The following is a 26,136-nucleotide window of genomic DNA, read 5'->3' on the forward strand; positions in this document are numbered from 1 at the left end:
ACCACATGGGACTAGTATAAACCACATGGGACTAGTATAAACCACACAGGACTAGTATAAACCACACAGGACTAGTATAAACCACACGGGACTAGTATAAACCACACAGGACTAGTATAAACCACACAGGACTAGTATAAACCACATGGGACTAGTATAAACCACACAGGACTAGTATAAACCACATGGGACTAGTATAAACCACACAGGACTAGTATAAACCACACAGGACTAGTATAAACCACACAGGACTAGTATAAACCACATGGGACTAGTATAAACCACATGGGACTAGTATAAACCTCATGGGACTAGCATAAACCACATGGGACTAGTATAAACCACACAGGACTAGTATAAACCACATGGGACTAGTATAAACCACATGGGACTAGTATAAACCACACAGGACTAGTATAAACCACACAGGACTAGTATAAACCACACAGGACTAGTATAAACCACATGGGACTAGTATAAACCACATGGGACTAGTATAAACCTCATGGGACTAGCATAAACCACACAGGACTAGTATAAACCACACAGGACTAGTATAAACCACATGGGACTAGTATAAACCACACGGGACTAGTATAAACCACACGGGACTAGTATAAACCACACGGGACTAGTATAAACCACATGGGACTAGTATAAACCACATGGGACTAGTATAAACCACACAGGACTAGTATAAACCACACAGGACTAGTATAAACCACACAGGACTAGTATAAACCACATGGGACTAGTATAAACCACATGGGACTAGTATAAACCACACAGGACTAATATAAACCACACAGGACTAGTATAAACCACACAGGACTAGTATAAACCACACAGGACTAGTATAAACCACATGGGACTAGTATAAACCACATGGGACTAGTATAAACCACATGGGACTAGTATAAACCACACAGGACTAGTATAAACCACATGGGACTAGTATAAACCACATGGGACTAGTATAAACCACATGGGACTAGTATAAACCACATGGGACTAGTATAAACCACACAGGACTAGTATAAACCACACAGGACTAGTATAAACCAGATGGGACTAGTATAAACCACACAGGACTAGTATAAACCACATGGGACTAGTATAAACCACACAGGACTAGTATAAACCACACAGGACTAGTATAAACCACACAGGACTAGTATAAACCACACAGGACTAGTATAAACCACACAGGACTAGTATAAACCACACAGGACTAGTATAAACCACATGGGACTAGTATAAACCACATGGGACTAGTATAAATCACACAGGACTAGTATAAACCACATGGGACTAGTATAAACCACACAGGACTAGTATAAACCACACAGGACTAGTATAAACCACACAGGACTAGTATAAACCACATGGGACTAGTATAAACCACATGGGACTAGTATAAACCACATGAGACTAGTATAAACCACACAGGACTAGTATAAACCACATGGGACTAGTATAAATCACACGGGACTAGTATAAACCACACAGGACTAGTATAAACCACACAGGACTAGTATAAACCACACAGGACTAGTATAAACCACACAGGACTAGTATAAACCACATGGGATCATCCCTTGAGAAGGACATATTTTCCTGTCCAATGTGTTTCATTTGAAGCATGATTTAGCCCATGTTCTGGTGAGTTATCATAACATAAATACACCTCTATGTGGCGACAGTGGCTCAGGAGGTAGAGCAGTCGTCTGGCAATCCGGAGGTTGCCGGTTCGATTCCCGCTCCTCCCGGGAAGCGTGTCGATGTGTCCTTGAGCAAGACACTTAACCCCTAATTGCTCCCGATGAGCAGGTTGGCACCTTGCATGGTTGCCTCCGCCGTCGGTGAGTGAATGGGTAAAATGTGAGCGCTTTGGATAAAAGCGTTCTATAAAAAAGCAACCATTTACCAAAAAGCAGCCATCTATGTTTTATGACAACAGTAGTACTATGTTATTGATATGTTTCAGTGAGCCTGGGTCATCACATGACAACAGTAGTAGTTTAAGTATGAAAGTACATGATGGTTTCAGATGCACGATACATTCACTTCTATTCCTTTTGTAGAATTCCAAGATGTTGCCGCCCTCCAAGAGATTTAAGATGGAGAACAGTGTTCCCATCCAACAGAATGGAATAGAGACGGCTCAGAAAGGTAAGGAGAGGTCCAACCAGGACACATTAATCCAGTGGTGTCTTCCTGTAAACAGCTCTCTTTAGTTTATATTCACATTTCCACTCAAATAGACAGTTTTCTATTGTTCTATAATCGACACGCTGAATCAAGTTCCTACCTCTTCCTAACTTTTGCAAAGTACATTCTCTGCCTTTTCTTTGCTTCCACAATGTTTATATCCCGTCCGTGTTAAGTTTCGCTTTCGGTTTTGGCAACGTTGTTAAGAGTCCGACCTCCTTTGATTGACAGGCAGTTAGCTTGTTAGCTTTCAAGGAAGATCCTATTGACCAATCAAGTTGAAGCACAAGGGCATGTGTACAGGGTGTGTCAAGAAATGAAAATATTTGAAATAAGAGGTGGCCAGGGGCGGTTAGGTGGCGTAGCGGAGATTGCGTTCGTCACCAACCCCGGAGCTGTGAGCTGGATTCGCCTGTTCGAATCCAGCTCACAGCTCCGGGGTTGTCACCAGCTTGGCTGGCCGTTCACACTAATACAATTGGCAGTATTAGAGGGTGGGAGAAGCTGGCGGGGTGGGTCCGGGTCGTTGTAAACAGCGACTCCTACAGTTCGGTCGGGGCGCCTGCTCAGCGCGGATGGGACCTGAGTGGGATAGTGTGATCCTTCCACACGCTACGCCCTCTCAGTGAGGATCCGCGCTGCCAGGTGAAAAAAAGCGGTTGATTGGCTGGACGTGTGTCGGAGGAAGCACGTGGTAGCCTCCACTCTCCCAGACCGACTGTGGGGGGTAAGTGTGCAGCGACCAGGAAGGGGATTGGGAATTGGCATAACCACTAACATTGGGATGGGAGAAAATCGGAGGAAAATGGAGGGGGGAAAAAAATAATAAAAAAAAAATAAGAGGTGGCCCTATGGTTTCAAGTTGTGTTATGATATAATAAACCATAATCAAAAGCAAAAAAGTGGGTTTGACTTTTATTTACCTACCCCGTTTTTCGATTGAAAAATTGCATTTTTTTACCTTTTTGGCGGATTTCTGACAGTTTCCGCCAAAATCACATTTTCATATATGTGGCTGCTTGTCTACATCCTCATTGAGACTTACTACCCCTACCTTAAGCTTGGTATAGTAGCCCATACCATGTTTTACAATGCAATAACATACAATACCATGGTATACCATAAATAAATAATCGGAAGTGTGTGGTACTGTATAATTAGTGAAAACAGGGCAGGACAGCATTTTGGTTTTTATAATGCTTTCTTTTTTTTTTTTGCCTTTGTTATTTTATAATTTTTTTTTATCAGATACTGTAGCAATACATCTAGCTGTATTTCAAAGCCATAAATGTGGAGATTCAGTTTGATTGCATGTACTGTACAATCTACTTCATGCCAAGCTTCATGATGCCGATGAGGTCCTGCTTGCTGTTGATCCTGGGCACCAGGTCCATGTGCTCTGCCCTCCCCCGGATGCATCCGTCGCTCCTCTCAGCACCAGACACAGCACTGGCTGCTGCTGTCGCTTCCTTCACAGCTCTCTCTATAGCCTGCGTGTGGCAGGGGAAGTACTCCACCTCCATGGGCTTCCCCATGAACTCCAGCAACTCCAACTTGGTTAGCTTGCAGGTGATGATAGTCTCGGTGGCGCCCCCTCCCAGTCGATAATGTTCTCTAGGGTGGCCGCCTGTGTGTTGAGGTTGGGCAGGGTGCGCAGCCTGAGGGAGGGAGGTGTCCCCCAGCTCCTGCTCCCCCTGAGGGAGATGATCTTGAGGACTGCGAACCTCCTCTCCTGCTCCGCCTCGCTGCAGAGCATGGTCACCAGGATCGCCTCAGATTGAGCGAACCATGCAGAGGACCGGACAGTCTGCACCACCTTGGGCTGGGTGTGGAGGCAGGACAGCTCAAACAGGACATTCCTAGGTCCGTCCACCCAGCTGTTGTTGATCTTCACTTGGAACCAGCAGGGGAAGTACACCATGGTTATGAAGGAGACGATCTCCCTCAGTCTGGCCAGCAGCTTGCCCTTAAGTCCATGGCTGCGGCACCACCAGTCACAGAACAGGTTAGCTGTGGTGAGCCACCTTCTGTGTCCAGTCTTGCCAACTGTCAGTGCAGCAAGATCATTGTCCATCTTGCCACTTCTGATAGCCTTGGTGATCCTGTATCCATAGTGCTGGTCTGAGGAGAGGTCTTTGACTACCTTGTCAGGAAGATCAGGGACACTTGTCTTCCCCGGGATTGCCGGGAAGCTGAGGGTGCTCTCCAGAGAGCTGACAGTCGGCAGCAACTTTCCCAGCTCTCCCTCCCACAAGTCCTTGCTGCTGCTCTTCCCATCTCTCTTGAGTGATCCAGAACAGTCTTCTGTCCAGGTATTCCTCCAGGAAGTGGAACATCGCACCCTTGTACCCGGTGTTACTGTTGTTGCTGTCTCCAGCAATGGACTCTAGGCTGTCAGAGACTCCGTACTTGGTGCACCACTCAAAGACTTGGAGAGCGAGTGCCTGTGATGATGACATGGTGGAGTCGCCAGGAACCTTCTCCTTGATGGAAGTGGTCGAGAAAGCGGCCATCTCCGTCAGTCATGGTGTAGATATCCTTCTTCTGGGTGGATGTGTAGGACTTCTTGGTGTCCGGATTGAAGTATCGAACCTTCGTCTTGGTGATTCTTGAATCTATCATGATAGTCTTGACATCCCCTTCTAGTATCTCCCTCTTCTCTCTAGACTGCACCTTCCTCATCACCTCATCCCTAGCACGGTGAATCTTCTTGGGATCAACAGCCAGGTACTCACTTGTATGGATTATTTCAATAACTGTTAATATTCGGGATAATTCTACCACAAAAGGTAACGTTTTTGACAAATATTGAAACGCAGTTAGTTTCTCCTCCCTATTGTTAGTTAAATCCAAATTGAACTCGGGCATTTGAAAGATAATATATGTATATATATATATAAATGTGCGAATTGGCTATAATAAGGTAATTTATAAGCCTCCTATTCTATATTCTATAATAATATTTCAAATTGCATTGGTCCGGATGGGAGAATTCAGTACTGTATCTACAGAACCTTCTGTTTAATCATCTTCCCTTTATTAATTTCCTTAGATTTCCTGTACACGTGATCTCAAGAAGGTACTGAACGAGATCAGTGGCAGTTTTTAATGTTTGGTCATTATTAGCATGGTGTTATTCACTGTCAAAGATGCAAAGAAAAATCATAATTCATATTCTCCTTTGTTTCATCACAATTTAAGCAAGCCTAGTAATAGACACAATATTTCTGACACTGTGAATACATTCCCTGAGGTCCGTAGATATCCCTAGATACCAAGAATATGCAAATGGACCTTGTAGAAGTGGAGCAATATCCCATTTACCTAGGTATATATTTTAGGCGGATTTTCAGAAAATATTCCCCGGGTGGAAGAGGTTAAAGGCTTTATTGGAAACTAAATAAAAGTTTTATTTTTAAAAGGACCATTTCCAACTGCAGTAAATATTTGGTTTTGAATGGTGATGATAAAAATTGCCAAAGAAATTACAAATATGAAAAACCATGATTTAGGCGGAAACGGTCAGAAATCCACCAAAAAGGCCAAAAAATGCAATTTTTCAATCGAAAAACGGGGTAGGTAAATAAAGTCAAACCCACTTTTTTGCTTTTGATTATGGTTTATTATATCATAACACAACTTGAAACCATAGGGCCACCTCTCATTTAAAAAAAATTCATTTCTTGGTACACGCCTCCTGGTGACTCTTTTTGTGCTGTGCTTGTGGCGCGAACCCTGTCAATCTGTCCTACCATAGTGTCACCTGCATCAACTAGTTGTCAAACACATCGGATAACCTTAACAAGTTAGAGACTGAATGGATGTGAACAGTAGGGATGTGGCTTAATGTTGTAGGAGGTCTGAATGATGTTGGTCTTTACTGCTTCGTGTTGAGATGCGTCTGTCTGTTTCATGCTGTCCTCTGTCTGCTTCTCTCTTCTCCTTTCCCCTTCTTTCTTCTCCTCTTGTCTGCTTCTCTCTTCTCCTCCTTTCCTCTTTTCTCTTCTCCTCTGTCTGCTCCTCTCTTCTCCTCTGTCTGCTTCTCTCTTCTCCTTTCCCCTTCTTTCTTCTCCTCTGTCTGCTTCTCTCTTCTCCTCCTTTCCTCTTCTCTCTTCTCCTCTATCTGCTCCCCTCTTCTCCTCTGTCTGCTCCCCTCTTCTCCTCTGTCTGCTCCTCTCTTCTCCTCTGTCTGCTTCTCTCTTCTCCTCTGTCTGCTCCTCTCTTCTCCTCTGTCTGCTCCTCTCTTCTCCTCTGTCTGCTCCTCTTCTCCTCTGTCTGCTCCCCTCTTCTCCTCTGTCTGCTCCTCTGTCTGCTCCTCTCTTCTCCTCTGTCTGCTCCTCTTCTCCTCTTTTCCCCTTCTCTCTTCTCCTTTCCCCTTCTCTCTTCTCCTCTGTCTGCTCCTCTCTTCTCCTCTTTTCCCCTTCTCTCTTCTCCTCTGTCTGCTCCTCTCTTCTCCTCTTTTCCCCTTCTCTCTTCTCCTTTCCCCTTCTCTCTTCTCCTTTCCCCTTCTCTCTTCTCCTGTCTGCTCCTCTCTTCTCCTCTGTCTGCTCCTCTCTTCTCCTCTGTCTGCTCCTCTCTTCTCCTCTGTCTGCTCCTCTCTTCTCCTCCTTTCCCCTTCTCTCTTCTCCTCTGTCTGCTCCTCTCTTCTCCTCCTTTCCCCTTCTCTCTTCTCCTCTGTCTGCTCCTCTCTTCTCCTCATTTCCCCTTCTCTCTTCTCCTCTGTCTGCTCCTCTCTTCTCCTCTGTCTGCTCCTCTCTTCTCCTCTGTCTGCTCCTCTCTTCTCCTCCTTTCCCTTTCTCTCTTCTCCTTTCCCCTTCTCTCTTCTCCTCTGTCTGCTCCTCTCTTCTCCTCCTTTCCCCTTCTCTCTTCTCCTTTCCCCTTCTCTCTTCTCCTCTGTCTGCTCCTCTCTTCTCCTCCTTTCCCCTTCTTTCTTCTCCTCTGTCTGCTCCTCTCTTCTCCTCCTTTCCCCTTCTCTCTTCTCCTCTGTCTGCTCCTCTCTTCTCCTCTGTCTGCTCATCTCTTCTCTTCCTTTCCCCTTCTCTCTTCTCATTTCCCCTTCTCTCTTCTCCTCTGTCTGCTCCTCTTCTCCTCCTTTCCCCTTCTCTCTTCTCCTTTCCCCTTCTCTCTTCTCCTCTGTCTGCTCCTCTCTTCTCCTTTGTCTGCTCCTCTCTTCTCCTCCTTTCCCCTTCTCTCTTCTCCTCTGTCTGCTCCTCTCTTCTCCTCTGTCTGCTCCTCTCTTCTCCTCCTTTCTGTTCTCCTCTGACTCCTCTCTCGCCTCGTCCTGTCTCCTGCTTTCCTATCCTCCCCCCTGTTCTCCTCTCCTCTCTTCTCTCCCCTCTTCTCCTCATCACTCCTCTTCTCCTTCCCTCTCCTCTCTCCTCCCCTCTCCTTCCCTCTCCTCTCCTCTCCTCCCCTCCCCTCTCCTCATCACTCCTCCTCTCCTTCCCTCTCCTCATCACTCCTCCTCTCCTTCCCTCTCCTCTTCTCTCTCCTCCTCTCCTTCCCTCTCCTCTCTTCTCCCCTCTCCTCTTCTCTCTCCTCTCTCCTCCCCTCTCCTCTTCTCTCTCCTCTCTCCTCCCCTCCCCTCTCCTCTCCTCAGACGGTGTGAGTCCTACGTCTCCTGTGCCCTCCTCCACCCTGAAGCCCTGTACTGTCTCGGTCTCCTCTCTGGTCCCCTCTGCCGTAACCAAACTTCCACCGGCCTCGTCTTCCTCCTTCACAAGGTAGAGATGAGGTTGCTAAGTGTCCCACTTCTTGGCATTGCCAGGCTGTAAATGAGTAAATAAGATATTTGTTGTTAAAGGTGCTGTAAGTGGTATTTCTTTGTTAAAATAAGATTTAATCAATGAATTGATTTAATTTGTCAGACCAATTTTCCAGTGTGGAGTTCTCTCTCCTGATCGGATAAAGTGGGAACGGGATACCAGAAGATTTATTTTCTGTTTCCTGCAGAGTGGAGGGACTGTGTTACTGACCAGACACTCTATATCAGTGATGGCTGTTAGGTTAGGTTTACTTTATTTGTTCAAGGGGCACAGCGTACATTAATAAAACATTTAAAAAAACGTAAATGCACCCAATTTATCTGAAATAAAAAATTAAAAAAAAAAAAAAAAAACGAACTAACCTTACTGTCATGCACTTGTCCTAATATACTAACCAACACGGTAGCACTCAACACTTTGATGACCATTGTTACTCAGCTGATAGAGTTGTGCCCTTCCTGCTGTCTTGTTGTACAAAACTTGTAAGTCGCTTTGGATAAAAGCGTCAGCTAAATGACTAAATGTAAAATGTAAATGTAATACAGTCATGGACACAAGGACAGAGCTAGGGCTGTCCCCGACTAAGGATTTGGATGGTCGACTAGGATTGGCCAAAATTTGCCGTTAGTCGACTATTGGTCGACTTATCTATATATATATATATATATATATATATATATATATATATATATATATATATATATATATATATATTTTTTTTTTTATAATATCATTCCATTTGGGCTGTGGGGGGTGCTTAATGTCTGAAGGAGTCGACTGAAGGCTTCTTGTCCTCTGCAAAAGCATGCAATTGGTCCACTGATGGATACATCTTGATATTTGTCTAGTATAGTGTGTTCATTAGATGGGTGAAATCCTCTTTCAGTGCCTCTGTGCCTGTTTTCGTAGGCAGTTAGCCTCTGGTATGCGTGCCATTAGCGTTAGCCACGCTTCTATGCCTCTTTTATTTTTTTTATTATATTCGACTAAGAGGTTGGCCAGTCAACTACAGCCCCTTTCGACCGATTAGTCGACTAATAGATTAATAGGGGTCAGCCCTAGACAGAGCACATCATGACATTAGAAGACCCAGGCATAGACAAACGCACCATATGCACACACACACAGAATCAGAATGTAGAGCTATTATTTTAACATGTAGACCATTTATTCTAACAAACAAAAAAATACCACTTACAGCACCTTTAAGTGATCTTCTTGTTTAACACTTAATCCCCAAGTGGAACCTAATCTACCCTTAAGGCGAGACACTACAGGTGAATAGGGTAAAAAATTTAACTAATAGATATCACAATGAAACTTCCCCAGTTGATTACTTATATTAAGACAAGACTTTTTTGTATTACAAGTTTTCTTAAATTGTATGTTTAAATATGCAAATGAGGCATGATCTACTTAAATATGCACTAATTTGCATATAATTCCAGGACATAAATCTGAACATTGGATAAAGCCATTTTCAAAATTATAGTTTCATTTTGTTGACATATTAGAGCCAAAGGTTATTACAGAGGGGATTTAGGATATCTCTTTTTATCACTCCATAAATCAGAAAATACTCCATTCAGTCCATTTTATGGTAAAGTTCCATATTTTGCCATGTTTTTAGCAATAAAATGTGATATAAATCAGGGTATGAATGCGATATCAACAAACCCTTCTGTAAATACCTTCAGAACAAAGATATTAATAGAACTGGAAGGTTTGGTGTATGTGAGTAATACTGGAGTGGAGATTTCTGGCTCAGAGTATGAGGAAAAACTCATTAAATTTTTTTTTGGGAAAACGCCTTCAAAGTTCTGTATTGTAAAATGCCATACTTTTTTTTTTTAAACAGATATTTACAAACACAATACCTAATCAAACCATTAGTAATAGACAACCTAAACACATGCCTGATAACTGAATAATAATAATAATGATGTTATTGAACTGAACAGAACTACACACAGGCTACAAACAGTGTAGTACAGTGTAGTACCCCCTAATAGGCAAAAAATATTTGAATAGATATCACTATGAAACTTTCCCAGTTTGTTATGTACATATAAACTAAGAACAAATATATTGCAAGTTTTCTGAATTTTATGTTTATATATGCAAATGAGGCACTTCTCCATTAAATATGTGCACATTTATGGATGCAATAAGGCAAAATGAAGTAAAATAAACAACTAAATGTGTGTTATTGACGTTTTATTGTCACTAGTTTCATAGAAGACATGTTTAGGAAGCAAAATATAACAATCTCAAAATCAACAAAAAAAAGGATATTTGCCTATTCACGTGTCTCGCCTTAAGAAAAAAATACTTGTCACATGTCCCTTATTTCATCTAACAACGAGGTATACAGTGTTAAATAACGTGTGTTTAATGTTTAAAATGTTTAATTCTACAAATACACTGGACCAAGCGGCTGGGTAGCGCAGCGGACTAAGCGCCTGCCTACCACCGCAAAGACACTGGTATCGAATCCAGCTGTCAGCGGTACCTCCGGCTTGGTCGGTCGTCCATACTAACCAATTGGCAGTGTTAGCGGGTGGGAAGCCGGCGGGGTGTGTATCCTGGTCGTTGTAAACAGCGACTCCTACAGGTCGGTCGGGGCGCCTGCTCAGCGAGGGAGGGAACTGGGGGAAGTTGTGTGAGCCTCCCACGCGTTGCGCTCCCCCAGTGAGAGTCCTCGCTGTCAGGTGAAAAGAAGCGGCTGGCTGACTCCACATGTATCGGAGGGGACATGTGATAGTATCTATCAACCCTCCCTAGACCGGCAAGTGGGGGGCAAATACGACCAGGAAGGGGAGGGGGGAATTGGCATAACAACTCAAATTGGGATGGGAGAAAAATATACAAAAAAAATTAGGGGGAAAAGTAGATAAAAAAAACGTCTCATACACTGGCTGATACAATCCTTATCATTTCCCGTTAGTGCCATCCGCAAACCATAATAATCCTCCACCTTCGTAAGAATTCGACACTTTGACACAGCGTAATACCTTACAAGGAGAATCGTTGTTTATTTGATAAACAGAGACCTCATAATCAGATGGGAACCAATTCGTATTGTCCTTGTAAGATCTATTCTAAAGATCTTTCGGTGCGTTCAGTCTATCGTCCTTCTGCTATTCAGTCCAATCGTAGTCAGGCCTGGTTGTTAGCCAAGACCATCCTTGTGTTAGCCGAAGCTAATGATGATGTGGCATCCTTCCTCCCCCTCCCCCCCCCCCCCCTCTCCTTGATGAGAGGAGAGAGTCTCTTCTGTGATCTCAGTCCTAGTCAGATTGTAGTCTGCCCTTAGTCGCTCTTGGTCTGCCCCTACCCGGAACCACTGTCGGCTTTATAGGATCCGGGTCACGGCACCAACAATCTAACACATTGAAGTATAAACTTTCGGCATCTGTTTTACTACTAGTCATTCATTGTGGTTTTAGTTAAAAGGCGTTTTAGTATCTTTAAAGCATCTGCTGCTGGCCAAACGTTTTGACTGCATGATTACATTGCATTGAAAGTATCCTCTATAGCAACACTGCTTGACCCCTCCTTGTTTTCTGCTCCTAGCCCGTCTAGCCCCGCCCCCAAACCTGCCACCACCCCTACTAACACCCCTATCATGCAGGCTAAGACCCCTACTACCCCTATTAAGACCCCTACCTTCCCAGCTAAGACCCCTACCACCCCTACGAAGCCCCTTACCACCCCAACTCAGACCCTTACTGCCCCTACTAAGACCCTTACCAGCCCGACTAAGCCCCTTACCACCCTGACTAAGACCCCTACCACCCCTATTAAGACCCCTACCACCCCTACTAAGCCCTTTACCACCCCTACTAAGACCCTTACCAGCCCGACTAAGCCCCTTACCACCCTGACTAAGACCCCTACCACCCCTACTAAGCCCCTTACCACCCCGACTAAGCCCCTTACCACCCCGACTAAGCCCCCTACCACCCTGACTAAGCCCCCTACCACCCCTACTAAGCCCCTTACCACCCCGACTAAGCCCCTTACTACCCTGACTAAGCCCCTTACTACCCTGACTAAGCCCCTTACCACCCAGACTAAGACCCCTACCACCCCAACTAAGCCCCTTACCACCCAGACTAAGACCCCTACCACCCCTGCTAAGCCCCTTACCACCCAGACTAAGACCCCTACCACCCCTGCTAAGCCCCTTACCACCCAGACTAAGACCCCTACCACCCCTACTAAGCCCCTTACCACCCAGACTAAGACCCCTACCACCCCTGCTAAGCCCCTTACCACCCCTACTAAGACCCTTACCAGCCCGACTAAGCCCCTTACCACCCCGACTAAGACACCTACCACCCCTGCTAAGACCCTTACCACCCCTACTAAGCCCCTTACCACCCTGACTAAGACCCCTACCACCCCTACTAAGCCCCTTACCAGCCCGACTAAGACCCTTACCACCCTGACTAAGCCCCCTACCACCCCTACTAAGCCCCTTACCAGCCCGACTAAGCCCCTTACCACCCAGACTAATCCCCCAGCCCCCACCACCACCCACACCATCACCCCCATGGAGATCATCCAGGACCATCTCGCCAACAGTCTGGACGCTCCGGAGGGGGAGGAGGCAGAGCCCATGGAGACTGATGCCCAGGAGGAGCTTCTCCCGGCTGGGCAGGGCGTCGACGCGGCGGAGGACCCCTGCCAGGTCCAGGCGCTGAGCAGCAGCGACGTCGCGGCCCCGGCTTGGGGCTCTCCTCCCGCCGACCCGGTGGCGGGGAGACCGGACTGTAAGCCGGGAGGCGGCGGCGGTGCCGGCGACGTGACGTCTTCTTCTTCGTGGGCTGCCGCTCTGGTGCAGCAGCCCACCACCACCACCACGCAGTCCTGCAGCGCCACCGTGGCCCAGCAGGGGGCGGCAGGGGGCCCCGAGCGCAGCGGCGTCGTCCACGAGGGTCAGGAGATCTACATCCAGACGGAGGGCCTGACCGTGCAGCTGGCCGAGGGAGAGCACCACGCGGATCGGATCGTCGTGGTCAACGGGCCGGACGGGACCACCATGCACATCCGAGCGCCCGAGGGCGTCCCGCTGGAGGCCGTGCACGCCCTGCTGGGGAGAGAGGCCTCGGAGAGGGGGGGCAGGAAGTTCCCCTGATCTACCAAGACTCACACACACACACACACACACATGCACGCACACACACACACGCACACGCGCGCGCACAGAGATGGAAAATACACGTCGTGCATACTGGACTCGTCGGTGCCAGGCTTGGAGACGGATCGGATCTCAACTCGGACCGTAAAAAAAGGGTTCTTCTTCTTCGGGTGAGAACTCTCGCGCCGCGTTTCCAGAGCGTTAGGCACTGGGAACGCCGCGCGGTCGGCATGGCAACGGCCCCCCAGCTTAGAGACGCGCAAGAGAGGAGGAGGAGGAGGGCGGCGGCGGCGCTCGCGGCCTGAACCCCGGGGGGGACAGAGGAGGAGCCAGGTGAGACCGACGTCGTGACATCACCGTCCCCTCCGAATGTCGGGAAGCTCCCCGGTTCCTACCGGCCGCCTTGAACGCCGCCGTGCGTCTGAAGACTCCCGCTCCTGCGCTCTGTAGTCACACGGGAAGAGAACATGTGATTGTTGACTTGATGTGACTTTGATACGATATGACCCAGATCTGAGTTATTGTTGTTCAGTTGTTTTAATCAGCAATATGACAAAAGAAAATCAGATCTGGCGTCGTATAGGATATATATATATAGATATATATATCTATAGATATATATATATATATATATGTATATATATATATATATAAAAAGAAACTTGTCAGACTTTCTGTTGCTGTCCACCTCCAGGGTCCTTGTGTAGAAACCCAGTCCTCCCAGAACCCGGACCCCGAGGACCCAGAGGAGGGAGCCGGTGCTGATCTGAATGTCTCGAGGTGTAGAAACAAAGTGGGGGGGGAAAAAAGAAACTGAAAAAAAAATGAAACGCCTTCACACTTTTAGCTTGTAAATAAAAACTCAATTTAATTCAAGAGGAGCCGATATAATATTTTGGTCCCTCGACCTACGTGACTATTATGATAACGGCTACGTCTGCTGAAGGCCGTCTGATCTAAACCGTGCTTCTGGTCTCAGTAAGTCCATGTCCACACACACACACACACACACACACTATGTCTACCCCCTTTCAGTCTTCAGGGGTTTCACACAGGACGCCATCCGAGCTGCACTCGCCTCTGGCTTCACATCCATCCGTCTAGACGTCGCGGAGGAGAGGGCAAAACGGGCAGGGTTTTCACCAGGAGAAGAGTATAGAATGACGGATAATAACGCCATCCACACTGCGTGTTGTTTAAACACACCTGGCGTTGTGTGCGTTCGGTTTGAACCGTGTTTAGTAGAAATCGGTGCCAGTATGGACTTGTCCCTCTTTTCTTTCTGTTGGGAGGCACTGGGATTCGTCACAATAACGGGAAATACGTGGCCATAGTTTGCGAAAGACACGTTAAAGACGCGTTAGAAGTCCTCCTGCAGGTCTCCTCCTTTTTGGCGACTGGCCTTTTAGACCCTTTTCACAGCGGCCATTTTCTAAAGTGTCACAGCGAGTTAAGCGTATCGCAGGCGTAACTTAATGACGTTGATCACGGAGTGCATTCCATTCAGGGTGTGTGCGCCGGAGCCATCCCGAGTGGGCCAGCACGCACGGTACCGGGGCCCTGGGCGCCGTGGCACGCCTGGAAATGGAACGGAAGCCCTAATTAGTGTTATTAGTCACACCTGTGTTTGTCCTGCTTTGACGCGTCAAAATGGCCGCTGTGAAAAAGAAATGTCCTCAGTGCCGTTACTTTAATCCCATACGAAACATGCCGTTGACCTTTAACCCCCCGAGGCTCACTTTGTTGCTATTTTCCGGGAGGGTTTTTACCAACTACATGGCCTCATGAATTACCTTCTGTCATTATCAACCTGGTAGTTGTAGCATTAGCGAACCAGAGCCTGTTTTTTTTTTTTTTTTTTTTTTTTTTTTTAAATCCACTTTTTCTCCCCATTTTCTATTTTTTTCCTATCCCAATTTCGTATATCCAATTCTTCCCTCCCCTGTCTTGAACGTTGCTAGACTATGCCTCCCACTGGTCGGCTGTAGTGAGGACAGAAGCCTTGCATCACGTGTCCCCTCTGGTACACGGGGAGGCAGCCTGTCGCATCTTTTCACCGCAGCAGCTCGAACTCTCAGTGGCGAGGAGTAACGCGTGGGAGGCTCACGCTGCCCCCGTCACTTCCTGCTTCCGTCGCACCGGCGTCACCAAACCGACCTGTAGGAGTCGCTGTCCACAACGTCAAATCCCCACCCACCGGCTTTCCCACCCTCTTAACACTTGCCAATTGTGTTAGTATGAACAACCGGCCAGCCGGTAGCAACGCCGAGAGCTGGGCTCGAACCCTGCGTTAGAGGCGAGCACATTGCCCACTGCGCCAATCAGCCGCCCACTAAAGCCGGGGTTCTTAACATTACCCTGACGGTCACTAGCAACATAGAGGTGCCGTCTAAAGCCTGGGTTCTCACATTACCCTGACGGTCACTAGCAACACAGGGGTGCCGTCTAAACTAAAGCCTGGGATCTTAACATTACCCTGACGGTGGCGGCTAGGTGGTGTAGTGGTCTAAGGCACTCGCCACCAGTGTGGAGACGCTAGGATTCGCGTGTTCGAATCCAGCTCTCCACATTGTTTTTCAGTTTGGCTGGTCGTCCGCAGTAATACACATTGGCCGTATTACGGGGAGGGAAAAACTGAAGGGTGGGGATCGAACGTTGTGAACAAGCGACTCCTACAAGTCGGTTGGTGCGCCTGCGCAGTAGAATCAGAAAGTGTCGGGGGCAGCGTGAGCCTCCCACGCGTTACTCCTCGACACTGAGAGGTCGAGCTGCGCAGGTGAAAAGATGCGACTGCTGTTACCTCAAGTACCGGAGGGGACTTGTGCTATGTATGACTTAGTCCTCACTGCAGCCGGCTTGTGGGAGGCAAGAAACAGCGTTCGTGACAGGGGAGGGTTGAATTGGATGATACGAAATTGGGATGGGAGAAAAATATAGAAAATGGGAGAAAAAGTGGATCAAAAAAAAAAAACATTACCCTGACGGTCACTAGCAACACAGCTGGGGTGCAGTCTAAAGCCTGGGATCTTAACATTACCCTGACTGTCACTAGCAACACGGGTGCAGTCTAAAGCCTGGGATCTTAACATTACCCTGACGGTCACTAGCAACACGGGTGCAGTCTAAAGCCTGGGATCTTAACATTACCCTGACGGTCACTAGCAACACAGGGGTGCAGTCTAAAGCCTGGGATTTTAACATTACCCTGACGGTCACTAGCAACACGGGTGCAGTCTAAAGCCTGGGTTCTCACATTACCCTGACGGTCACTAGCAACACAGGGGTGCCGTCTAAAGCCTGGGATCTTAACATTACCCTGACTGTCACTAGCAACACAGGGGTGCCGTCTAAAGCCTGGGATGAGGTCAGGGTCTATTGCTGGCGGTCCTCCACCTTGATTAAGTGTTTGTGGAAGAGGAAGTATGTAGTGTTTGTTTCTGGAGAGAGGTTCAACTTCAACCCCCCCCCCCCCCCCCCCCCGCATTGTGCACTAGTCACGCCTCTAGAGTAATCACGCATTCAGCGGTTGGTCCTTGTAAAGTCACAGATTTCCGAGTTGACCACCATGAAGTTACACTCGAACGGCTGACCAAGTGGTAAATACCAAGCGGTAAACTCAAGCAAGTTCCATGATACCAGAGTTTACGAGTTGTGGCATATCGGTGACCTTTCACCTTTTGTGGTGCAAACATAGCTTTATTATGAACATGGAGCATCATGAGACGTCATCAGAAATATGATGTTGACCTGCTGGGATTTCAAAAGAAATTGCTCAAAAACCATCTGCATCAAGAAAGAAAGAGGTTGAATAATCTGACTGAACCTGCTGCCTTGCACGTGATTGGTCCTGACTTTACAAGCTAACTAGCGCACCTGACTGCCGTCGTCTTGTATTTACCATTTGATACATCTACGAGTTGGCGAGGACCGACTGAACGCACCATAATACCACGTCGGAGCGCAGCGTTCAACACAACTCGGACATGGGGGAAAGTCCGACGACCTCCAAGCTATGAAAGTATAAAGACAGGAGAGCAGTGTGACATCAGCACCCTGAACTCGGGTAGTACAGTCTCCTCCCACCTAGCTTAGGTTGTCATGACATCACTGTCCTCTCCTGAGGTCAGAAGCTTCTCCCAGGTCCAAGTCGTTTCAACGCGCCCCCCCTGCATCTCACTCTAGTCTTATTGTCCAGTGCATCGGTGAGGGCGAGTACACAGAGGCACACTCGAAAGGGCACCAGGGGGCAGGGAGCTAGTGGACAGGACAAATCTCCCATCATCCCCGACGTTATTGTTCATAGACCCGGTGTTTTGTTTTTTTATCGTATTCCGGAGTATTCTTTGTAAATTTGTAAACGTTCTTTTTCTGATGTGTTTTGTTTTTCATATTTAGACACAAATAGCCCTTCCTTTTAAGAAGATTTAAAAAAGAAAAAAAAAAGTGCTTAGTTGTTTGTGATGTTTATATGTAGATAAGTATGAAAAGGCAGTTGGGGAGGGGGGGGGGAAAGTTGCACTATTTTATTACTTTTTATAAATATCCCCAGGGGGCGTAAGCTTTTCTGAACATTAGAAAGGTTTGTATTTACGGTGGGGAAATTAACAAAAGGAAGAAAAAAAAACGAAAACGACAACCTTGGAGGATATTGTGGTTTTATTCACTTTCATGTGACTTGTTCAGACTTGACTGGTTGATTAATTGATTTAAATGCAGTAAAAACCATTTTCATAAACGCTGGACTGTACAGGTCCACTCCGGGTCCTCCAATAAAGGATGAGAGAAACTTAATTCTATTCTATTATTTCTAATACGCAGTGCAGCTGTCCTGGGTTAAAGCCCAACGAGGGTCCTGGTGTCCTCCACCTTGATGACCCCCCCCCCCCCCCCCCGTTCTCTCCTGTGTCTCCCTTTCAGCCGTCCTGCTGTCTCGATGGAGAACAGTTACTAAAGGGACTTGACGGCCCAATTATTAGGCATAGTTCATCAAAAGAAAAAACACTATAGAAAATGTCCTCTTACAGGGTGGCTGGGTGGCGCAGCGGACTAAGCGCTCGTCACCAACGCGCGAGACACTGGTATCGAATCCGGCTGTCAGCGTTGCCTCCGGCGTTGGCCGGCCGTCATACTGGCTCAATTGGCAGAGTCAGCGGGAGGGAAGCTGGTGGGGTGGTATTCTGGTCGTTGTAAACAGCGACTCCTACAGGTCGGTCAGGGCGCCTGCACAGCGAGGGAGGGAGATGGTGAGGTTAGTGTGAGCCTCCCGCACGTTACACCTCGCCAATGAGAGTCCGCGCTGACGGGTGAAAAAAGATGCTGCTGGCTGTCTCCTATGTCTCGGAGGAAGCATGTGATAGACTTCAGGGCTCCCTAGACCGACCAGTGGGGGGCACATGCGAGCAACGACCAGGAAGGGGAGGGGGGAATTGGCATAACGACTAAATTGGAATGGGAGAAAAAACACAAAAACAAGGAGAAAAAGTGAAAAAAATTTAAAAATGTCCTCTTACCTTTAACGGATGCAGATACCGATACTGCTATCAGATTTTGTTCAAATAGAATATCGGTATCGGAGAACTTCCACAATATTAAAATCTGATACGTGCCAGAAATAAAAGCAAAGTGACTCGATTTGCTGCATTTCTGACACATTAACTCTCCCTTGTAGAGAAAATGTATTATATCTCAATCATTTGTGTCCAATGACCAATGTCCACTGTCCATTAAAAGTAACGGATGGGATCAGTACTCTGTATCGGCCGATACCCAAAACCCAGGTATCATATATCAGTGGGATTATTGGTGCATCTCTACTTACCTTGAGTGCCATCTATCCATCCAGACATGTGCTATGATGAATTGAAAATGGGGGACCCTGATGTAAACAAGACTAAAGTCTTTCTCTGGTCTGCATCCCCTTAACAATTGTGTGTATTGAGCTGTACTGTACTGTACCCATTCTGCAATCTGTTAATAAAGTTTTCAATCAATCAAACACCCACCCACCCAATAATAGTGTGACGGCAGATATCTCCATATCAGATCGCACACTGTCTGGATGGATAGATAGAGCTACGTAATATAAGGGGGAAGATGTGTTAGTTATTTTAACATGTGGGTCTCTCAACTCATTCTTGATTGATTTGATTTATTTGAAAGGGACATACAAATACATAGATAATGCCTGTATCATATAGTGTTTGTAGCCAGAGCTCATTTGCAACACCCGTCCCTTAGTTCATGCCGACCGTTGAGTGCCAGCGACGAGATATCTTGCTTTTTTTTTATTAGCGATTTGAATTCATATTTCATCAATCTAGTCTCACGTTAGTGCTGCAAACTCTCTCTGAGCTCCATTGGGAAAATACTGCCCCCTATCGTCTCTCCCTGTTGTACTGCACCCCTTTGGAATGGATTGAATGAAACACATGGTAAAAAATAATCCTGCTTCCTCATTTTACTTCTCGGGCAAGTCACCCGAGAGGATCGGATTCATTGCCGAGCCCCAAAACAGCGTGGAATACATATTTCCAGTACCCAGCGTTGGATCAATAAACGCGATCGATATTTGGAATGGCGATCAGGAATTGGAATAATCTTTTTGGACATCATTTGATCTGAGGTAAGGAATCTATTTTACCAGTCTTAGGATAATCAGTTTTTTGTGTATTCCAGAATATTCCAGTAAAGGGCGATTATCACAGAATCTTTATATTTTCCTGAAACTTAAAAAAAAAATAGCATTTTTCAAAATTGTATAAAACGGAAATGAACCGATTAAAAAAAAAACAATCCGTTTCGACAATGTTGACTGCAAACAAGTCATTGATAAGCGACGGCCAGATTAGACACATAGCCATAATTTAAGACATAGTTTATGCGTTTGCAAATATGAGAGCTCTATCATTGAAGTGGACGCTGGCATACGGAGGCTTTTAGCGCTCCGCATGGCTGGCACTGAGTGTGTTAAAGGGCTGACATAAAACATTATAAAATAGGACATACAGTAGGTAAATAAAAAAGATAATAAAAGCAGTTGGTGTACAAAGTAGACATGCCCTCACTAACATTAGATACACGGATACATACACCTGGCATGACACTAGGTAGGGTGTGCACCAACACCTCCATATAGAGATACCCGTGCAGTGCAATCCCAGTATTAAGTATCTTGCTTTGATACAAACATCAAGGCACTTTTCCCCCCCCATAATCTTATTACTGAAGTTATTCTTTTGCCAGTTCATCACTTCCATAGGCCTCCATTGTATTAGAAGGTATGTAAGGTTTATGTAAAATTACCCCAAAATGTTAGAACTGTCGCTGTGAAAGTTATGAGTTACTCCAGCAGAGGGAGCCGGAGCTCCTCTTGTAATTGTGCAACACGAGAGAACATAAGATTGATTGATTGATTGGACATTTTATTAACGGATTGCAGAATGGGTACAATACAAATACAGTACAGCTCAATACACACAATTGTTAAGGGGATGCAGACCAGAGAAAGACTTTCGTCTTGTTTACATCAGGGTCCCCCATTTTCAATTCATCATAACATATGACATACACGACATACAGACAGGAGAATAGAGAGAATAGACCATAAAGACACTGATTGATAGACCATAAAGACTTAATTGATGTCGCCATTCAATTAACGTTATTAATTTCATCCATCTATATAGGATTGAGATTAGTAGAAAATCTGTAAAATAAATCTAAGAAAATATGCTATATAACATTTCTTCTATAGATGTTTTGAGTTTAGAGATGTTACTCTTATTGGAGGGTGGCTAGCCACGTGACGAGGAAGAAGTAGAATTGAATAGCATTATATTCTGCATTGATTGAACATTTTATTGACACATTGCAGAATGGGTACAATACAGTACATGCTCAATACACACAATTGTTAAGGGGATGCAGACCAGAGAAAGACTTTCGTCTTGTTTACATCAGGGTCCCCCATTTTCAATTCATCATAACATAATATGACATACAGATAGACAGTACTGCTACATTTATACATTTATGACATACCAGATTTACAAATACAGTACTGTTTGTGATACAAAGAGTCTAAAAAAGAGAGTATATACATTTGACGTAGAAACTGTACATTGGAGGAGGTTGGGTAGGTGGGGGGGGGGGGACTACATTGGAGGTGGTTGGGGGGGTTGGGTAGGCGGGGTGGGGGAAACTGTACATTGGAATATCGACGAAACCTTACTTGGTCCCAAGTAGAGGGTCTCGAGTCGTGTATTATTGGGTTAGGACATTTACTGTACATTGCAGGGGGTGGGGTTAGGACATTTACAGGGGCCAGTTTCGGATTGCAGTCTCCCGTAGGTGCTCTTTGAGAGTGGTTTTGAATGTGGGTAGGGATTCACATTCCTTTACAGCTTTGGGTAGGGCGTTCCACATTGATGTGGCATAATTGCGAAACGTGTTTAGTCCCTTGTTTGAGCCGAATCTGGGTTTAACATGATTTGTTGAGCTCCCTCTGGTGTTGTGGTTGTGGTATTCACTGACCTTTGGGAAGTATTTTGACATGTACATGGGTACCTTAGTCGTGTAGTGTATCTTGTAGACCAGGCCCATTGCAAGTTGCTGTACTCTGTCGTCTACTCTAAGCCATCCTAGGTAGTCAAAGTGGGCAGTGGTGAGGTGGGTTCTGGGAGTAAGGTCAAGTAGTAGTCGGACCAGTTTGTTTTGTGATGTTTGTAATCTTGTTTTTAGCGCCTTTGAGGTGCTTTGGTACCATGAGAGGAGATCCGGTACAAGAATCTAGTTTGTTGGTTGACTTTTTTTATTACATTGGTTGCCATTTTGTCACAGGAAAGATTTGCCTCTAGGATGGAACCTACGTATGTAATTTCATCTTTCCTTGTGACAATATTGTCACCCACTGTAACTGAGAAGCCGTCGGTCTTGCTGAGTTTGTTATTTGAACCGAAGAGAATGGACTCTGTTTTGCCCATGTGTAATGATAGTTTGTTATCAGCGAGCCATATGCAGATTTTGCCGAGTTCCGAGCTGAGGGTTTTTTCAACCTGTAACTTGTTCTTGTCAGAGACCAGCAGGGCTGAGTCGTCCGCGAACAGGAACAAGTTGCAGTCACAAGCTGACGACATGTAATTTGCATAAATTAGGAACAGTAGCAGTCCTAGTATACATTTGTCATGATGACAGGTCTATACTTGCTATAAATAGATGTTATAATATATGTTATTTAAGGACCAGCACACGTCGTAGAGGAACTTGTCTATTGGGCACCGACTATAATGCAATGAAACGTTTTGGGTTTGAGGAAATGGGCAACAGAGCAGCCTCGCCATAGACATATATTCAATATTCCAATGTACAGTTTTGCTTGTACAGTTGTACAGTTTCCCCCACCCCGCCTACCCAACCCCCCCACCCCACCCACCTCCAATGTACAGTTCCCGCCCCACCTACCCAACCTCCTCCAATGTACAGTTTCTACGTCAAATGTATACTCTCTTTTTTAGACTCTTTGTATCACAAACAGTACTGTATTTGTAAATCTGGTATGTCATAAATGTATAGATGTAGCAGTACTGTCTATCTGTATGTCATATATGTTATGATGAATTGAAAATGGGGGACCCCATGATTCATCCCATTGTCAGCTTCACTGCTGAAACTGAGTTCTCCGGTAAGAAGGAGGAGTTACTGTCAAGAGATATCAATAAACAGAGACTTATCCGGATGATAACTGATGAACTGAAACAAAAGAATTGCACTGTGGTCAATGCATCTGGGGATGCTGATGTAGACATAGTAAAGGCTGCAGTGGAGGCATCTCTTCTACACACCACTACGCTGATTGGAGAAGATACTGATCTCCTTGTCTTACTCCTTTACTATGCAAAGGAAGGTAGTAAGGGTCTTTATTTCAGATCGAACAAGTTCATAGCGGATGGCACTGTTAAAGTGTATGACATAAATCGCCTGAAAGAAGTCCTTGGACATGACATGTGTTCTCAGTTGATATTCATCCATGCTGTGACAGGTTGTGACACAACTTCTAGGCTTTTTTGGAAAAAAGACTGCTTTTATGAATCTTGTAAAAGGAGACCCCATTCTTTTGTCTTGTGCCAATTCGTTCACCATCCCAAACCATCCCACCTAACTCTATCCCCCCCCCTCACAGTGAGCTGTGGTGTTCCACAAGGAAGCATACTAGGACCGCTACTCTTCCTAATTTATGCAAATGACATGTCGTCAGCCTGTGACTGCAACTTGTTCCTGTTTGCGGACGACTCAGCCCTGCTGGTCTCTGACAAGAACAAGTTGCAGGTTGAAAAAACCCTCAGCTCGGAACTAGGCAAAATCTGCATATGGCTCGCTGATAACAAACTATCATTACACATGGGCAAAACAGAGTCCATTCTCTTCGGTTCAAATAACAAACTCAGCAAGACCGACGGCTTCTCAGTTACAGTGGGTGACAATATTGTCACAAGGAACGACGAAATTACCTACCTGGGTTCCATCCTAGAGGCAAATCTTTCCTGTGACAAAATGGCATCCAATGTAATAAAAAAAGTCAACCAACGAACTAGATTCTTGTACCGGATCTCCTCTCTGGTAAACAAGAATACCCTGAAGACTCTGGCAGGAGCACTCATTCAAGGGTACTATGACTATGCGTGCACCTCATGGTACCAAAGCACCTCAAAGGCGCTTAAAACAAAATTACAAACATCACAAAACAAACTGGTCAGACTACTACTTGACCTGAACCCCAGAACCCACCTCACCCCTGCCCACTTTGACAACCTAGGATGGCTTAGAGTAGACGACAGAGTACAGCAACTTGCAATGGGCCTGGTCTACAACATACACTATACGACCGGGGTGCCCATGTACATGTCAAAATACTTCCCAAAGGTCAGTGAATACCACAACCACTACACCAGAGGAAGCTCAACAAATCATGTTAAACCCAGATTCGGCTCAAACAAGGGACTAAACACAATGTATTGTTGTGATTATTATTCTTATTTGTTAAAAAAGATTATGCACTGTACTGTCGTAGCACGTTCCATTGTGTTTACATAAATGGCGAATAAAGTAATCTGAATCTGAATCTGAGATCCCTAAACTGGAAATACTCAAGTAAAGTATCCTAAAAACTGTATTTAAATACAAGAGTAAAAGTACTTTCTTTCCTCCCCTGGGTTCTCTACTTTCTTTCAAGTTTGTTTATTATTTGTCACAACAAAATACAGAATACTTTATAATGAAATGCTTGTTTCTGTATGAGCCCCTGAGAGTGCTACATACAGTTACTGTACCTACTAATGCATATTTGGTAACATCAAGTTATTCTCTAGATATCCTTTTAACAATTGTAATCATGGGTCTCATAATTATATATATACATAACTTTGCTCATGAAATGAGAACTACTGCAGATTTACTTTGACACCAATGCCCAGCAATGAGGTCGGGTTATTTCTGAGACATAAAGGAAACTGGTAAGAAACCAGCCTCCAAACAAATCAGTAAATCAAATCAGTGAAAGAGCGAGAGACAGAGAGAGAGATCAAGAGAGAATAGTGAGTGTGAGAGAAAGAGAAAGCAAGAGAGGAGAGAATGAGAGTAAATGCGAGAGAGAGAAAGTGTGTGTGAGAGAGAGAGAGAGGAGAAAGTGTGAGAGAGAAAGAAAGCAAGAGAGGAGAGTGACAGTAAATTATGTGTGAGTGTATATATAGAGCGAGAGAGAGAGAGAAATGGAAAGAGATTTTGTATCGAGTATGTATACCTCTTTCTCTCTTTGTGCTTATGAGTTTTAGTGGGTTTTCCTTGACAAAGTAAACACATTAGAGGTAGTTGATGGCGAGAGAAAGTCTGAACTATGTAAAAACATCTATTCTCGAAGACACTCTGATGTCACGAGACCGCCGCCATCTTGGTATAGGGGGGCCATACGGATTTCTACCATCAAATGCATGCGTTGAGGTCCGTTTTTATTACATGTTTTATCACATTCTTGTTCATTTCATAACATTTTCATACGATTTGTTTTGAAAATATTGAGGCCAACATGGCATTTCACTATTTCGAAAGCCTTTCTGGTGATTCTAAGGCGAGATATGATTCAAAGAAGCTCCCCCTGAATGACCTGACATAATGTCCATACAAAACACATACAGACATGGCCATCTCTCGAATACCCAAATTGAAGCTGCTATGTTACGTTTTCTACTATTAACCAAACAAACAGAAATCCAATCGCAAGTTTTATACCATCACAGAGGAAAAAGTGGCTGGCGGCTAAGTTAACGTTCGGCTAACTAGCTCTGGTGTTGTGGTCGTGGTAGCTACATGCTAAGCTAACGTTAATCACATCATATCGAACCGATAGGAGCTTATCTAATCTTACGTGGTGGTACCACGTGTGCCACTACCCGATCAAACATCCATGTAAGATTAGATAAAATAAGCTCCCATCGGTTCGATATGATGTGATTAACGTTAGCTTAGCATGTAGCTACCACGACCACAACAGCAGAGCGAGTTAGCCGAACGTTAACTTAGCCGCCAGCCACTTTTTCCTCCGTGATGGTATAAAACTTGCGATTTGGATTTCTGTTTTTGTCATTAGTACAATGCGTAACACAGCAGCTATTTGGCATTGTGAAGGACTGAAGAAAATTCCGCTTGATTGTCTTTAATTTGCCGCTTTAACGATCCGTTTCTGCACTAAATGAACCGTACACAATGTACCAGGCTGGGCAGTTTTCCCCCATGCTGCAGTTGCGTAGCAACAACAGGCAGGAAGTTGACTTCGAGAATCTATGAATCACAGTAAAATAGACACTGTCTCTTTAAAGTGACTCCTCCCCTGTACAACTATAACCAGGAAGCACCTCCCACCAAAACGCGTCACGCACAATCAGAGTTTACTCTACAACCAGGAAGCAGTGAAGCACGCCACCCGCGTGATCAGATTTCACTCTTCCTGAGAAAACAAAACTTGAA

General features: G+C 45.4%; 1 protein-coding gene across 1 annotated transcript in view; it reads left to right on the forward strand.

Annotated features, from left to right (window-relative positions):
• The window catches only part of znf839 (zinc finger protein 839), a 54,629-nt gene extending 39,674 nt beyond the window's left edge, over positions 1-14,955 (forward strand). The window contains exons 12-14 of the mRNA XM_084308565.1: positions 2,085-2,172; positions 7,811-7,934; positions 11,553-14,955. Of these exons, the coding sequence (XP_084164691.1) occupies positions 2,085-2,172; positions 7,811-7,934; positions 11,553-13,119 (1,779 nt within the window). The 3' untranslated portion in view covers positions 13,120-14,955. The remainder of the gene's footprint in view (positions 1-2,084; positions 2,173-7,810; positions 7,935-11,552) is intronic.
• The last annotated feature ends 11,181 nt before the right edge of the window (positions 14,956-26,136 follow it).

This window comes from Notolepis coatsorum (assembly GCF_963971535.1).
Source record: "Notolepis coatsorum genome assembly, chromosome: 2".
In the NCBI taxonomy this organism is placed as follows: Eukaryota; Metazoa; Chordata; class Actinopteri; order Aulopiformes; family Paralepididae; genus Notolepis; species Notolepis coatsorum.